The sequence below is a fragment of the Lepisosteus platostomus genome, chromosome 23 (assembly GCF_059453375.1).
Source record: "Lepisosteus platostomus isolate fLepPlt1 chromosome 23, fLepPlt1.hap1, whole genome shotgun sequence".
Taxonomy (NCBI): domain Eukaryota; kingdom Metazoa; phylum Chordata; class Actinopteri; order Semionotiformes; family Lepisosteidae; genus Lepisosteus; species Lepisosteus platostomus.
The window spans coordinates 17,723,930-17,740,893 of record NC_142633.1 but is presented as its reverse complement, the minus strand read 5'-3'; the positions used below and the strand labels follow the sequence as shown (position 1 = coordinate 17,740,893).

The 16,964-nt window shown below is 54.4% G+C and overlaps 2 protein-coding genes across 3 annotated transcripts; one reads left to right on the top strand and one right to left on the bottom strand.

Annotated features, from left to right (window-relative positions):
• Positions 1–719: 719 nt before the first annotated feature.
• Positions 720–10,152, bottom strand: capzb (capping actin protein of muscle Z-line subunit beta). 2 transcript variants are annotated; one of them, XM_088617411.1, is made up of 10 exons: positions 9,952–10,152; positions 6,677–6,766; positions 4,699–4,820; positions 4,491–4,604; positions 3,865–4,006; positions 3,598–3,714; positions 3,348–3,413; positions 3,041–3,117; positions 2,242–2,351; positions 720–1,670 (listed from the first exon to the last, which is right to left on the bottom strand). In XM_088617411.1, exons 1-9 carry the CDS (start codon positions 9,952–9,954, stop codon positions 2,249–2,251), a joined length of 834 nt encoding a protein of 277 aa, XP_088473537.1. In that variant the 5' UTR covers positions 9,955–10,152; the 3' UTR covers positions 720–1,670; positions 2,242–2,248. The 2 variants fall into 2 exon arrangements, with proteins under 2 accessions (XP_088473537.1, XP_088473538.1); XM_088617412.1 differs by lacking the exon at positions 2,242–2,351 and having other exon boundaries at positions 9,952–10,151.
• Positions 10,153–12,168: 2,016 nt separating this feature from the next.
• Positions 12,169–16,356, top strand: micos10 (mitochondrial contact site and cristae organizing system subunit 10). Its single transcript, XM_088617413.1, has 4 exons — positions 12,169–12,319; positions 15,776–15,823; positions 15,924–16,033; positions 16,202–16,356. Exons 1-4 carry the CDS (start codon positions 12,256–12,258, stop codon positions 16,208–16,210), a joined length of 231 nt encoding a protein of 76 aa, XP_088473539.1. The 5' UTR covers positions 12,169–12,255; the 3' UTR covers positions 16,211–16,356.
• The last annotated feature ends 608 nt before the right edge of the window (positions 16,357–16,964 follow it).

Here is a 16,964-nt window from a genome sequence, read left to right as displayed (position 1 = left end):
CCAGACAAGACAGCTGCTACCCCCTGAGACTCAGGGCTGTATGGCTCAGATGTTTCAGTTAAATACCCCGGTGCAAAAAGGGGAACAAAACCGAGGCTTTGGGAAAACACCTCAGACAACAATCCAGCACTCACCACCAACCACTAGAGGGCACCCACACCCCTCCAGCCAGCTTTCCCACGAAAGGAACCAACCAGAAGTCGGCCACGAGTACAGCAGGTAGCCCTCACTGACCCGAGGGCCAAACTGGCACGGACTTCCCATCTGCCTCCGAGCGGAAAGTACCATGCAGACACTGCGTCCAATTATATACCGAGTCAATCACATGTCAGAGGAGAGTTAAAAAAGAGAAAAGAACAAATCGGTTGAGCGTGAGCTGGTGGCCAGGCGACCATCATCGAGCGACAGAATCGCTCAGCCAGCAGGATGCCCAAGTCCAGTGGGCCGTGGGCTGGGAGCAGCGCGATGACCGACGAGGTCGCGCTTCTCCGCAGCCACCAGGACCGGCGACCTGCCTGCCGGGGGACAGCAGAGGGGAGAGCCTGAGCTCAGACCCCGGGGGCCGACGGGCTGAAACACACACGCTCCCTCTTGCACTCCAAACCCTCTCTGAAAGAAGGGGAGAGCAAGGCTGGAGAGGAAGAGGAAGAGGAGGGGGTCGCGTCTGCGCTCCCTCGGTCACACACAGCCGACACAAAGGAAAGAGCTCGGAGGCCAGAAACCACTTTGTCCTTTATTGATGTTGTGTTGGAGGCTCGAACACACGAGGTCAACATCTCAAGTCTAAGCTTTACAAAACGAAAAACAAGGTAACAGAGGAAGATCTCGCAGACAGAAACCTCGGCCCTGGTCAGGCAGACGAGAGGCCGGACTCGGCAGAGACCAGGGTCACACACAGCGGCTCGGCCGATTCCGGCGCTGTCCGCCTGCTGGGGGGGCCGGGCCGCGACTCCGAGACGGGCCGTGCCGGGCACACGCCTCCAGGCCGAGACTGAAGCCTCACCCGGAGACATCAGCGCCACGCGGTGCCCGGGACAGCGGGACGGGGGGGCGCAGGGTCCCCAGAGAGACAGCCAGACACACACCCCGACAGTCCGACAGAAAGACAGCGCGACACGGACAGACTGAGGACAAGACGAACCATCACCAAAAATTCATATCACTTTTCTCTCCTTTTTGTACAAAATACTTTCATCCAATGGAGTCATTAGCATAAGGTTCTGCTGAGTTGCTTTTACAATTTATACAGGAGGGGAAGGAAGGGTTAGTGACAGTACAGGTGGCAATGATAACTGAAGCCGAAGGGAAACTGCGAGTCCTGTTGCTGCAGCCTGCGGGCAGACCAGCACGAACAGAGAGAAACCCAGCGACAACAACGGTGGCAACAGTAACAGAACAAAGTCAAATGGCTTCAGGGAAAAGGAGATCGATCGATGACAACAACATAAAAAAGAAAACCAAAGAACACAATGAAAGCCTTTTATCCTAATGAAGAGAGTGCTCAGCGCCGGGGAGGGAGGGGTGGAGTGAGAGGAGACACAGGTGGCGAGAGGAGAGGGCGGGGGAACAGGAGCGTCGGGCTCTAACTCTGCTGTTTGCGTTTCAGCGCCTCCATCAGGTCGTTCTTCAGGGCCTCCTGCTTCGACTTGTCGGCCAGAGTCTGAACGCTCCTGCAGGGGGCGGAGAGGAGAGAGGCGAGAAACTGTTGGTGTGCTGCTGACCTGCCCTCCCTTGCACAGCGCCCAGGCAAGGGAGCTCAGGAGACAGCGCGACACTGCACCCTGCAGGCAGACTGCTGTTAGTGCGCAGAAGGTCAGGCTGGCAGCACTCCGGCACACATGGTTACCAGTTAGTGTCCAGCAGGTGCGCTGCAGCGCTGTGAGTGAGGGATGCACTGTGACACACACACACACGCACACAGCAGGGAACACATCCCACTCCCAATCCACAGCAGCATGGTCACCTCCAGGTTTTCCCTGCCATTCCAGTGGTGCAGAGCAGTGAAATTGACCGGATGTGGGGGAGGGATAACGCCCACGCTTCGCACCGGGAGCCTGATTGATGGCGCTTTAAATCTTGAAGACGTTCAGGACGCTGTGGCACGAGTCTGCTTGACAACGCTGGAAAACCTGGGCTGGATTAGGCGTCTGTGCACTGAGAGGCCGAACAGTTCTCCTGCACGTCTCAGGCCCGGTCAGTAAGACACACACACAGTGTCACTCCCACACGGGCAGGCTGTACCTGAGCCCTAGTTATCGGGCTGAATGAAGATCTGGCGCTGGGTCAGCACCTGGGACAGCTCCCTCTGGAGCTGCCTGTACTTTTGATTATCAGGCAAAGAGTCAATAGATCTGGAGGGAGAGAGGAAAGAGGAAGAGCAGGAGAGGAGGGAGGGTTGCAGGAGGAGAGCAGGGGGAGAGAGGGGCAGGAAGGCAGATAGAGGGGGTAGGGAGGAGGGGAGGGATGGAGTCAGGAAGAGGGGACAGGAGAAAGAAATGAAGAGGAGCAGAGTAAGAACAAGATCAGTGGGAGGAGAACCAGCTCAGGCTGGCCCTGACTCAGGGACACACTCTGAACCCCGAGATTCACCGCAGAGCCAATCCCATGTTTACAGGCCCATCCAGTCCAGTCCCACACTGGCTGTGTCTACAGACCAGTCCAGTCCAGTCCAGTCCCACACTGGCTGTGCGTCTACAGACCAGTCCAGTCCAGTCCCACACTGGCTGTGCGTCTACAGACCAGTCCAGTCCAGTCCCACACTGGCTGTGCGTCTACAGACCAGTCCAGTCCAGTCCCACACTGGCTGTCTACAGACCAGTCCAGTCCAGTCCCACACTGACTGTGCGTCTACAGACCAGTCCAGTCCAGTCCCACACTGGCTGTGCGTCTACAGACCAGTCCAGTCCAGTCCCACACTGGCTGTGCGTCTACAGACCAGTCCAGTCCAGTCCCACACTGGCTGTGCGTCTACAGACCAGTCCAGTGCAGACCAGTCCAGTCCCACACTGACTGCCTCTGTTCCCAGAGAGTGTTTTTGTACCTGAGCCCGTTGACGATGTCCTTGGTCTTCCCAAAGTAGATCTCGTTGAGAGTGGAGCGGATCTTATTTTCCATATCCTGACAAAGACAAGGGGAGAGACGATTGAGGTTTTTATTCCTTTTTTCTCCCGATTCCCATGAGGAAATCCCGCTACTGTGTCTCTACACTGAGTGTCTCCCATTCACTGAGCACCAGGTGAGAGGAAAAATGATTTCCCGAAGGGCAACCAATAGGCAGCTCTGAACTTGTCACACTACGACAGTTTCAGCCAATCAGACAGCCCGACCAAGGCTGCAGTTCCACTCACCTCCACCAGGCGGCCGATGTTGGCGATGTGTGGAGACGACTCGCTCACTGTCTCATCCTTCTCCATCTGAGAGAAAGGAGGAGACAAACACAGTAAGTGACTTGGAATGCTCCGAATGGTGACCTCAAACCAGTCAGTGCAGTGGGTCACCGGTCAGCTGCGTGGGGCCTGTCTGGCTAGAACAATGACCCATCCGGCACTGACTGCTGCTGGCCTGGTCCGAGTCCAGCCCATCCAGTCTGAGAATTACCTGTCTGGTCAGGCTGCCTCCCAGGTTCATGGTGCCAGAACCGGTCTTTGTCGTCTGGAGCCACAGCATCACAGTGGAGGTTAGTTTGTAGTGGGCAGTGCGGCCGCTTGATTTTTCCTGAGAGTGTGGAAATCAGGTAATAATGTTAACTACACTTCGTTCTGCTCTCTCTTCCTGCCTCTCTCCTCCTCGCCAGCTCTTCGAAACACCTTCCTCTGTCCCTTGTCCTCTCCCATCTCTCCCTCCCCATCTCCCTCGCCCTCTCACCTGCACCTCCACCACATGGATGGAATCCCAGCAGCCCTTGATCTTCTTGGATCCGTCTCCAGCTTTTTTGATCAGGATCACTCCAGCAAAGCCGTGGTCCAGATCCCACAGGTACACTGAAGACACGCCCCCCTCGAAGTACCTATCAGAAAACAGCACTGAGCCACACACACCTCGAAGTACCTATCAGAGACCAGCGCTGAGAAATGCCCCCTCAAAGGACATATCAGAGACAATCGCTGAGACACGCCCCCCTTGAAGTGCCTATCAGAGACCAGCCCTGAGACACACCCCCTCGAAGTGCCTATCAGAGACCAGCGCTGAGACACACCCCCTCGAAGTGCCTATCAGAGACCAGCGCTGAGACACACCCCCCTCGAAGTGCCTATCAGAGACCAGCGCTGAGACACACCCCCCTCGAAGTGCCTATCAGAGACCAGCACTGAGACACGCCCCACACACAGCGCTCACACCAATCACAGTGTAGTTCCGAAACACATCGACACATCTCACATTACCTATCAGAGAACAGGACAGACATGCACACGACGAAAAGCCCGTCCCAAAGAACCAATCCCAGGACTGCTCTTCAACACAGCGAACTACTGGTCACAGTGGATACTCACAGGTCCCTGTACTGGTCAAAGGCATTGTTGGCCTCAATCTCCAGTTTGCGAAGCCGGGCGGAGGGCATAGCTCCATCATCGATCGGCGGCTCGTATTTATTACTCCAGGGAGACCTGGACAGCCAGACACAGACACGGTGCTTCAGAAAAAGAGGAGACGCACACGGACACAAAGGACAGACGGAGGCCACACAGCACCGGGCGCCACCTGTAGGAGTCGCCATCTCGGTTGTAGTCGCACAGCAGGTAGTCCTTCCCCACGATCTTGTCCCGCGCGATCTTCAGGGGCTGGTCGACCGAGGACAGCAGATCCTCACACAGGCTGGGGACCTGGGGAGAGAGAGGGAGAGAGTGAGGGAGAGAGGGAGGGTGAGAGAGTGAGGGAGAGAGGGAGAGAGGGAGGGTAAGAGAGAGAGAGAGGGAGGGAGTGAGGGTGAGAGAGAGAGAGGGAGAGAGTGAGGGTGAGAGAGGGAGAGAGTGAGGGTGAGAGAGGGAGGGGGAGAGAGGGAGGGAGTGAGGGTGAGAGAGAGAGAGGGAGGGAGTGAGGGTGAGAGAGGGAGGGAGGGAGGGGGAGAGAGGGAGGGAGTGAGGGTGAGAGAGAGAGAGGGAGGGAGTGAGGGTGAGAGAGGGAGGGAGGGAGGGGGAGAGGAGGTCCTCACTAGTGCACAAAGGGGAGAGAGGGGAGCTGGCCTCTGTTCCCTGCCGCATTCTTCCTTCTCGGCAGTTCAATTATACGCACCCTTTCCCTCGCCCTGCCTCCTGCTCTCCCCTTACCTTGCAATTTGTATCCCTTTCTTCGAGCGCAGTGAGGCGGCGAGGAGCAGGGCTGCTGTTACAGGACCTGATGACACAGGACACCCCCCACGCTTCCCAGTGTGGGCCCAGACAATACCCGCACAGTGTGGGGAGGAGAGGGGAGTGGGGAGCACAGGGTGGGGGCAGAGCCGCTTCCCACTGCCGCGGGGAAACCACCCCTCTTCCTGCCGCCCCCCCGCCCTGACAGGCACAAGGGCCGCCTTGTTCCCCCGTCGCTGGGAAACACGACCCCGCACACCTGGCAGCCACCCCCAGCACGGCGCCGTTAACCTCTTCCCTGCCGGAGAGAGGGACGGGCCGGGAGCAGGAGGCTCGCTGCCTGAACACAGCCGCACTGGCCGCTGGGATTGGGCACGAGCCGGCTCACCAGCTGCAGGCTCTTCCACAGAACAAAAACTGGGAACGGACGTTTTATCAGCCCTTGGCAGGGTAGCACTTCAAAGTGTCAGGCAGCTGTGCACTGGGAGTCCAGGCAGGGAGAGACAGACAGTGTAGCTCCCAGCCCTGGGCTGAGAGAGAGACAGGGAGAGACAGACAGTGTGGCTCCCAGCCCTGGGCTGAGAGAGAGACAGGGAGAGACAGACAGTGTGGCTCCCAGCCCTGGGCAGAGAGAGAGAGACAGGGAGAGACAGACAGTGTAGCTCCCAGCCCTGGGCAGAGAGAGAGAGACAGGGAGAGACAGACAGTGTAGCTCCCAGCCCTGGGCTGAGAGAGAGACAGGGAGAGACAGACAGTGTGGCTCCCAGCCCTGGGCTGAGAGAGAGACAGGGAGAGACAGACAGTGTGGCTCCCAGCCCTGGGCTGAGAGAGAGACAGGGAGAGACAGACAGTGTGGCTCCCAGCCCTGGGCAGAGAGAGAGAGACAGGGAGAGACAGACAGAGTAGCTCCAAGCCCTGGGCAGAGAGAGAGAGACAGGGAGAGACAGACAGTGTAGCTCCCAGCCCTGGGCCGAGAGAGAGAAAGGCGGGGATAAATCGCTGAGGCTTAGAGAGTGACTGACAGCCATGTTAATGACAAATAATGAGTTCCAGGGCCAGACTGCAGCCAGCACCTGTGCGATCACACGCTCAGGAATCGGGGTCAGCGGGAGATGAGGGTACGGCAGAGTGAGACAGGCTGGGAGAATGAGAGAGCACCTCCTAGCCAGTGAGAAGGTACTGCAAAGAGTGAGAAGTCACAAGGAAAGAGAGGGGGGGAGGCAAACTCCCAGCTGTCTGAAGGGGGTTCACAAGGAATGGCTTCCTCGCCCCACCCTTCACAGACAGAGACACCGCACGTCAGAGCCTCCCTCTCCGCACAGACACCCTGTTTCCACAGCAACGCCAGGGAGCGCCCGCTGCCACGGCTGGCCATCAGAGTGGTCACTCACCAGGTCAATGAGGTCACTCAGGTTCTTCTCAATCTGCTGGGGTGGCAGGCGCCTCATCAAGTCCAGGGCACAGTCAAGCTGCTGGTCACTCTGCAGTGGACAGACACACAGAAGCCCTGAGAGCCTGGGACAGGGCTGTATCCCCATCACTGCCAAGACCACAGAACTGTCCAGACTGTGAAAACACTAGGACTGCACACCGACAGGCCACTGGCATTAGCAACAACACTGTACTGCCGGCCTAATAATTGTAACCCCAGTCACACACCACAGAGGGACAGGAGCTCTGTGATGAATCAACTGGCTCACAAAAAAAAATGACACATCAAGAACAAGCAAATTGTATCCATGCTGGGGCACAGCTGAGGTGAGACAGACTACAGAAAGCCTGGTACAGCTCTGTCACTCCTCCTTAACACACACATGCTGGAACAGCCTGTATCCTCACAGCATCTCTGAATAATCACGCACAGGATTCCAGGCCTCCGTTTCACAGAGAACTTGAGGAACTTTACCTATTTATTATATATCTGGATCCACACTGATCCAAGTGACAGGCGGCCTGATGTTTCCTTCTAATCCCAGACAACGGCACAGTGTAATACAGACTATTAGCGCTTTTTAAGAATATAAACAGAAACTCAGACAGGTTACAAACAAAAAGAAACTATTCAACCCATCTAGTCTGATCCCAGGGAACTGGTCTTGACATCTATCCCAGACTGCACTATCCAAACAGAATGGTCCTATCCCCCAGACCTTAACTAGACTGGGCTAAAGACATTTTACTGGAAATGATCAGAATTTGGTCATTTTGTACAGTAAAACGTACTTCTTCAGGCAGAGAAGAAACTGGCAGATTCTTGTCTTTATGACAGAAGTTCAAGAGCTCCTGGTTCCATGTGGGAGAGAGACTCGCACAGATCACAGACATGCTGTTTACTAACAGATCCTTTTCTGATTAAACACGGCCAACATCTGGATGACCCCAGAGGTCAACATCTGGAGAGGGGGAGGGGGGCAGCGAGCCTGGCTATTTCCCTCTGGACATTAAAAGCGTCCCCCCTTGAGAACCTGCGCTCTCAACTCTGGTTTAGATTTACTTAATGCACTCAGGTTGTTATAGTAATTTATTGAACAGGACATGTTCTGTATTATAGATTTTATCGACCATGGCACACTATGTGTTGCATTTTACTGCAGCAGACATATCGCAGTCCCTTTGTGTAAACAACAAACAGCTGAGACACACAGGGAGAGTGCACAGGAAATGCTCGTAGCACTTAGAATGGACAAAACATGTTGGTGCGTCACTCAACCAGAGAGAGACAGTCAGTGCCAGTGTCTCAGTGAGCCAGTCAGTGTCTCAGGCAGACAGGGTCAGTGTGTCTGTGTCTCAGGGAGACAGGGGCAGTGTGTCTGTGTCTCAGGGAGACAGGGGCAGTGTGTCTGTGTCTCAGTGAGGCAGGATCAGTGTGGCAGTGTCTCAGTGAGGCAGGATCAGTGTGGCAGTGTCTCAGTGAGGCAGGATCAGTGTGGCAGTGTCTCAGTGAGGCATTGTCACAGTGAGGCAGGCAGTGTGTCAGTGTCTCAGGGAGGCAGGCAATGTGGCAGTGTCTCAGTGAGGCAGGGTCAGTGTGGCAGTGTCTCAGTGAGGCAGGGTCAGTGTGGCAGTGTCACAGTGAGGCACGATCAGTGTGGCAGTGTCTCAGTGAGGCAGGGTCAGTGTGGCAGTGTCTCAGTGAGGCAGGGTCAGTGTGGCAGTGTCTCAGTGAGGCAGGATCAGTGTGGCAGTGTCTCAGTGAGGCATTGTCACAGTGAGGCAGGCAGTGTGTCAGTGTCTCAGGGAGGCAGGCAGTGTGTCAGTGTCTCAGTGAGGCAGGGTCAGTGTGGCAGTGTCTCAGTGAGGCAGGGTCAGTGTGGCAGTGTCTCAGTGAGGCAGGGTCAGTGTGGCAGTGTCTCAGTGAGGCAGGGTCAGTGTGGCAGTGTCTCAGTGAGGCAGGGTCAGTGTGGCAGTGTCTCAGTGAGGCAGGATCAGTGTGGCAGTGTCTCAGTGAGGCATTGTCACAGTGAGGCAGGCAGTGTGTCAGTGTCTCAGGGAGGCAGGCAATGTGGCAGTGTCTCAGTGAGGCAGGGTCAGTGTGGCAGTGTCTCAGTGAGGCAGGGTCAGTGTGGCAGTGTCTCAGTGAGGCAGGATCAGTGTGGCAGTGTCTCAGTGAGGCAGGGGCAGTGTGTCAGTGTCTCAGTGAGGCAGGCAGTGTGTCAGTGTCTCAGTGAGGCAGGGTCAGTGTGGCAGTGTCTCAGTGAGGCAGGGTCAGTGTGGCAGTGTCTCAGTGAGGCAGGGTCAGTGTGGCAGTGTCTCAGTGAGGCAGGGTCAGTGTGGCAGTGTCTCAGTGAGGCAGGGTCAGTGTGGCAGTGTCCCAGTGAGGCACGATCAGTGTGGCAGTGTCCCAGTGAGGCAGGCAGTGTGTCAGTGTCTCAGGGAGGCAGGGTCAGTGTGTCAGTGTCTCAGTGAGGCAGGGTCAGTGTGTCAGTGTCTCAGTGAGGCAGGGTCAGTGTGTCAGTGTCTCAGTGAGGCAGGGTCAGTGTGTCAGTGTCTCAGTGAGGCAGGGTCAGTGTGGCAGTGTCCCAGTGAGGCACGATCAGTGTGGCAGTGTCACAGTGAGGCACGATCAGTGTGGCAGTGTCTCAGTGAGGCACGATCAGTGTGGCAGTGTCTCAGTGAGGCAGGGTCAGTGTGGCAGTGTCTCAGTGTGTCAGTGTCTCAGTGAGGCAGGCAGTGTGGCAGTGTCTCAGTGAGGCAGGGTCAGTGTGGCAGTGTCTCAGTGAGGCAGTGTCCCAGGGAGGCAGGCAGTCAATTGCAGTGCCAGTCAGTCACTGTCTCTGTCTCTTCACGGACGCGACATACTGCCCCCGGTGTCGAACACACACCGACACTCAGCACAGCCCCTGCTACAGGTGAGGCCAGCAGCCGGCGGGGAGGGGCTGCTCGGTGGAGTATTACCGGATCCCCGACACTGCGTAGCTGTTGCTATTTTAGCCACTGGGGCTGCCGGACTGCCCCCTCAACACCGCAGCTCCATAAGGTCCAACTGCGGACGCGCACCTCTGTTGTCGTTATTCCCGACACTAGCATTGCTCCTGGACATTATTATCAGTCCTGCGGCCGGGACCCTGCACCCAGAACCGAGCCGAGCGCCGCAGGACAACACTTCCTATAACGGGACAGGTCTCAGTCGCCCCGAACCCAGTCTCCCCCTCGGCTCCGGCCTTACCATCTCGGCGGCTCTCGGATTATCCGGGGGGGTCACGACGCCTGGAGAATCTGTAGGAAGGAGATGTTATTTCCCCGCGACTTGCGATGTACTATTTTATTTCTATTTTTGTTTTTGTCCAAGTCGGAGCCCCACGGCCCAGCCCAGTCAGCCAGAGCACTTCCTGTACCGGAGACACTGCAGGGAGAAGGGGGGAGGGGGGCAGGCATGCATATCCGGGTCACGCCGCCCTGGCTCGGGGGCAGCCAATCAGCGAGCAGCACCCGAGCCATTGCCAAGTATGGACAGAGAGGGGGTGTGGAGAGCGAGGCGGCCGGCCTGTGTTCATGGCCTAGAGAGAGAAAATTAAGCATTTACTTGAACATTTTTTAACACATATTTATATTTATGCTATCGTGAATCATAGTATGAACAAGAATAACTGGGTATATGATGCAAACTATACAAGTCAAATTATGTTTGGAGAAAAAGTGAAATATTTCCTTATGTGGCATTATGCTGACAGTTCAAGTAGGGAGCTGTGTCAGCAGGCGTAGGCTGCAAAGGAACAAGTTCAGGTTTATTCCTGAAGAGAAGCAAAGACCCGAAGACAGCTGAAACCACAGCCGAAATGTTGTTTCCAGTTCTGCTGACATGTCACTGTCTCTCTCTTGGACGCTGGAGCGCAGCAGGGACACCACAGAGAGGTGTTAACTACCCGATGAGCGCCGAGTCACCTGGGAAGGTCCTCTTGTGACACTTGGAAACGAAGGCAGGTCCCATCACCCCCAGTCTCGTGCGCAGGTCTGTGACAGCGGGTCACTTAGGAAGACAAGTCCAGTGCCCAGGGCAAGAGCTCCTTGAGACGGCGTCCCGCTGTCCGGCAGAGAGAGAGACACTCAGTGGGCCGCCGGCCTGTTGCTGGGACACCGGCAGGCTCTTTTATGTTCAGTGTGTTTAGTGTTTTTTCTGGGAAAAGAGAATATTACGTGGCACCATATATAATAATGAACGAATGTGAGCAATTGTCGTGGCATGAAAGATCTAAACAAATCCAACAATAATATAAAAACAGGAATAAATGACTAGGAAAAGGGAAACCAGAGATTTGGAAGAGATAAGCAGAGGCAAAAGAGGAAAGAAAATAAAAGGTAGTGATAGGACAGACGAGGAAAGCCAGAGTCTTCAAGGTCTGTCCCAGGTTCTGCACTGTGACACTTCAGAGAGTGAAGAGCTGCAACGTGTTCTAAAGACAGAAAATACAAAGTTTTCTCAGAAAGAGCTTTCTTCAGGTTCAAAAGAAAATAAAAAAAAATAAAACTGAAAACTTGAATTCAGGTCTGCCGGCTTCGTGGCAAGACGAGCAGAGCCCGTCTGTACCGAGCCCTGAGCCCACAGGAGGGGCAGGCAGAGCTGGCGTGAAGGAAGCAGAGGATCCGGGGCTCCAGCACGGGAAGAGTGACCACAGGGCGGCGATCCGTCACCCGCTCACTCACACTCGCACACAATCACTTACACCCACTCAGACACTCACTCTCCCTCAGATACACTCAGACACTTACACAGAGCACACTCACACTCGCACTGGTGTGACTGGCTCTCTGGTGTTATGACAGGACAGGGGTAGAGGGTGTTCAGGCTGTGGTAACGTTCCTTCACGCCTCTCTACGTTATTATTGAGCCCGGCGACTCCACGCCACGCTGTGCCCACGCCGTGGTCCCGCACCTCCTCTGAACTCCCACTCGGGAGCTGGCGGCACCGGTGTCCCGGCACCGCCGCCGGTATGAAGGACAGGGCCGCGGTTCCGGCGTGCGTGCGCGCACGTCTCCGGCGTTATTCTGGGTTTTTATCGACTTCAGATCCGCCCCAAAGACGTCGCGCCTGTTGCAAAAACTGTTTATCTTGAATTTTGACTTTTCTGTTCCGCGTCTCACAAGAACTCTTCTCCCCAGCTCTCATAGCTTTGCTACCCTCACAGCCACGGGTTTAAACTTTTAAGCAGCAGCACAATTAAGAAGAAGCAATTAACTGTTAATTGTGGCAAGGGAGAATAATTAAACCAGCAAGTGACCAACTCAAACCTACATTTTAGTAAGGCAGCGACTAATTATTTTTGGGTACGTTCTGTAATAGCTAAGGACCGAGCAATACAAAACAAAAACATTTCAAAACAATGAACTTCACGGATCACAAATTCCCTTTCCTCGATCCAATTCAATTCCCTCAATCCTAAACTTGATGAGATTATCGCGAGAACGCCGTCTACCCGCTTTGACCTTAAAGGGGTGCCGCAACTCTCGCGGTACTTGGTCACACGGAGGAAGATGTCTGAAGGAGAGCTGGGCAGGAAGTGGGACCGCTGCCTCGCGGACAGCGCTGTCAAACTCGGTAACTATAGAAACGGAATTTCTTTCATTAAGCACCGGAGCGGCAATGAGCTAGCGGAACCGGGCCTGGGTTATGTTTTGCGGGTTAAGGCAGGGGGCAGGGAAAGGAGAGTTGCCCGAGACCTGCGCCAGGCGGCCTGGGTATGTTCTCCGGGAGGACGAGGGAGGTCACGGTGGATCAGGCCACGATTGTGTGAGCTGAGAAACCAGACCGAAGCCATCCGACCCGAACATATTCCACTCGGAGCCGGACAGAAGCAGGGCAGGGGGGACGGCGTGTTTTTTTGGAGGGGGTGCTTAAAAAAGCTGAGCAATGGTCATCTTGGGGAAGAAGAGTCAGCTGCCCTTGGCGGCGTGAGATTATCCCGGGTCTGGGGAATTAACAATACTGAGACACTGTAGAAATGTATAGGGAGAGAAAGACATGAAGAGCGCATTTGTGTTTTCCCGAACTGACTACTGTAATGCCCTACTCGCTGGGGTATCTAAATCTACTTCTACTCTGAACAAACTGCAGTATGTCCACAATTCGGCAGCCAGAATCCTGACCAGGTCCAGTGCAAGTGATGACATTACTCCTATCCTGGAGTCCTTGCACTGGCTTCCTGTCAAATTCCATGTGGACTTTAAAATCCTCATGCTCACCTATAAGGCTCTGCATGTCTGGGCACCTCAGTACCTGTCTGAACTATTATCGCCCTACTCCCCACCTCGCAACCTTCGCTCTTCCAATTCTGGTCTCCTAACTGTCCCCCAAGCCCGTCTACACTCTAGGGGTGACAGGGCCTTCTCCTGTTTTGGCCCCAGGCTCTGAAACTCTCCCCAGGGATATCAGAGAGTCACTTTCTCTAAACTCCTTCAAATCCAGACTCAAAACCTTCTTCTTTAGAAGAGCCTTTACCCCTCTGCTCCTACTATACTTAGTACCCCCATCCACAGTCTCCTCTGTGTAATGTAACTGTGTTTTATCTGGTGTATTCTTCTTATTTATTGTTGTTGTAATTCTGTAAAGCGCTTTGAAAAGCCACATTTAAAGGCGCTATATACAATATAAAAGTTTTTTATTATTATTATTATTATTATTATTATTATTATTATTATTATTATTATTATAAGAGAGCGAAGCTGGGGTGTCTTTTTAGTGATTTCCACTTTTATTCTAAATATTATGTGTCTCAAGATGGAAACATTTGTGAGAGTTGAGACGGAAAGAAAAGTAATTTAGGACTAAACTGAAACACAACAACGAGAGAAAGACACACAGAGACAGGAAAGAGACCATGTAAAGACGCAGAGACAAGGGGACAGTGAGGGGGAGACAGACAAGTGGTCTTCACTGGGTAGATTGAAAAGCTGTAGTGGTTTGGGCCTGGACACTGGTTTAGATACCCTCAGTCTGGGTTTATGGCATCAGACAGGGGCACCACGCGGTCCTGGATCTGGGGTGCTATCTGTGTGGAGTTTGCATGATCCCTGTGGGTTTCCCCCAGATGCTTCAGTTTCCTCCCATAGTCCAAAGACATCCTGGTGCGTCAGTCTGGGAAAATTGGCCATGTTGTGTCTGTGTGTCTGTGTGTCTGTGTGTCTGTGTGTCTACACTATGATGGACTGGTGTCCTGCCCAGGGTGTGTGTCTGTGTGTGTCTGTGTGTGTCTGTGTGTCTACACTGTGATGGACTGGTGTCCTGCCCAGGGTCTGTGTGTGTCTGTGTGTGTCTGTGTGTGTCTGTGTGTGTCTGTGTGTGTCTGCGCTGTGATGGACTGGTGTCCTGCCCAGGGTGTCCCCTGCCTTGTGCCCAGTGCTTGCTGGGATAGACTCCAGCTCCCCTGCGACCTTGAACTGGAAGAAACAGAAAATGGATGAATGAATACTGGTCTCGCTACACCAGGGAGGGGAGGAGGGCATGACCGTCGGAACGAGAGAGAAGCAGTGAGGCAGGGAGGCAGGCTGCCAGCAGGGTGTTTATCACAGCATAAATCTCCATTAGAGCTGCGCAGGGACTTGGCAGGCAGCGCAGGGCTTGGTCGGCCACTCTGTTCCCTAATTATTAAAAAACTGAGAGAGCGAGAAGATGAGTTGTTGTTGTCTTTGGGTCTGGGCAGTGCGGGGTGGGGTGGGGCTTGGCTCTGTTGATGCAGATAAACACACCTCCCTTTCCCCTGTAACAGACCTCTCTTTCTAAACCTTCTGTCTGCTGCAGTTTCTCTCTCGCTTTCCAGGGCTCTGGAAGCTGCTGCTCGTGAACAGTTTCTCAATCCGTCTCCTCTCTCTGTACCTCTCTGTTTCTAATCCTAAATTAGAAACAGAGAGTGGATTTGTGTTTAAATTGAATTAGAGGAAATTTAAATGATCTTCTGTGATATTTCTAGTAGGATTTAGAGGAAGGGAGGTGCACTAGATCAGCACACAAATCACACTTAGTCTGGACAGAAAGAGGCTCAACCTCCCCAGGGTTTACAGTGCTGTCAGTCAGACTCCCAGTGCGCAGCAGTCTGATCCACTCCAGGGTTTACAGTGCTGTCAGTCAGACTCCCAGTGTGCAGCAGTCTGATCCACTCCAGGATTTACAGTGCTGTCAGTCAGACTCCCAGTGCGCAGCAGTCTGATCCACTCCAGGGTTTACAGTGCTGTCAGTCAGACTCCCAGTGCGCAGCAGTCTGATCCACTCCAGGGTTTACAGTGCTGTCAGTCACTCCCAGTGCGCAGCAGTCTGATCCACTCCAGGGTTTACAGTGCTGTCAGTCACTCCCAGTGCGCAGCAGTCTGATCCACTCCAGGGTTTACAGTGCTGTCAGTCACTCCCAGTGCGCAGCAGTCTGATCCACTCCAGGGTTTACAGTGCTGTAGGTCAGACTCCCAGTGCGCAGCAGTCTGATCCACTCCAGGATTTACAGTGCTGTCAGTCAGACTCCCAGTGCGCAGCAGTCTGATCCGCTCCAGGCTTTGATTTCATCTTGGAAGTTGTACAAGTACAGGTTTAATCATGTTCTAGGTGTTGTTTCCAAATCACCATTAAAATGATTTCCAGAGTAATAAAGTTGGGAAGCTCTGGGTGGCGTTTAAAAGTGACACCGCTGTGTGTCCACCCGGTGTGTAAGCGGCCGGTTGTTTTAGAGCAGGTCAGTGCTGTAACCAGTCTCCGGCTCGAGAAGCAGCTGTTGAAGCCGGAGGGACAGAGCTGAGCAGGACGTGCTGCGGTAATTAGGCTGCCCCCCCGTCTCGTGGGGGTCGGCCGGGGTTTCGAGGTGTTAATGAGCCCCTGTCTGCCTGGCAGGTGCTGTTTACCACTGCGGGGGGTCAGAGGTCATGGTGCACCCCCCCGTTCTGCACATTCCAGCTCATTAGCACAGGCTGGCTGGTGTTGGGGTCTGGCTCTGAGTGCTCGAGAGGCTGTCGGCCTGGGCCTGGTGCGGTTTTATTCCACTGGTTCTGACTCTGTCTCCCCTCCCTCCCCCAGGGGCCGGCCTCGGGCTGGGGATCGTGTTTTCAGTCATCTTCTTCAAACGTGAGTACTAAATCCCTCTCTACCCCCGTCTCTGGCTCTTGCCGGTGTCGGTCGGAGGCCTTGTGCTGGCGCTGAGCGGATGTGTGTCTCCCCACTGCAGGGCGGACGTGGCCCGTTGCGTTCGGCGCCGGGGCCGGGCTGGGAATGGCGTATTCCAACTGCCAGCACGACTTCCAGGCTCCCTACCTGCTGCACGGCCGCTTCGTCAAGGTCCGTGTGGGGACTCCCGCCTCTCCGTCTCTCTCTCATCCGCCTGCAAGTGCGCAGTGAAGCAGCTGGGATGGGTTTCGGCTTGAGGGGTGCAGGAAGCAAAGTAGGGGTGCTTGTCTCCTTGTCTGACGGGACAGTGCTCCCTGTCTCTCTCTCTCTCTCTTTCAGGAGCAGTAGCGCAATGCCGCCGAGGGACTGAAGGAGGCGCTGTTCTTGGTCTCCGCTGGTCCCCCACTCTCCTCGGGGTGTCCTGTCTGCACTGTGTGTCTGAGCAGAGCACCTCTCCTGGATTATTTAACAATAAAGTGTGTGGGTGAACCATGGCTGTAGGTTTGTGGTCTCTCTGTACCTGTCCCTGTCTCCCTCTCTCCGGCTCCCTCTCCTCCCTTCTCTCCATTCTGTCTGTGAGGCCCCGCCACTCGTTAGAATTGGTGTTTCTTTTGTCTCGACAAGATCCACAAGCCAATTCGATTTATAAGGTTCATTCTCCCTCTTCCTTCTCTCTCTTTCCCTGTCTCTGTGTGACACCTTCCTCCTCTCTCATCCCCCTCGTCTCTCTCTCCCTCTTTATATGGGTAGAAGCCCTGCTGTTGTGGAGTCAGAACCAGGAGCACCACCTGCAGCCCCTAGGGGAGAGTGAGATCGCTGTGGGCTCAGATCTGCCCAGCGGTCAGCCCTCTGACACGCGGGGACCAGTTTCTCACAGTGCAGAGCCACATGCAGGTTCTGACTCAATTCAATTCAATTCAAGGTGCTTTATTAGCATGACCGATGGGTACAATCAGTGTTGCCAAAGCAAATAAAAATAATAAAATTAACATAGAACAAAACAAAAAATAGAAGTAAAATAAAATCTACAGACATCTCACTGTCCCCCTCACTGACACTCCTACATGTGTGCAGTCGCCTCCCCACATACACACTGCCTGCA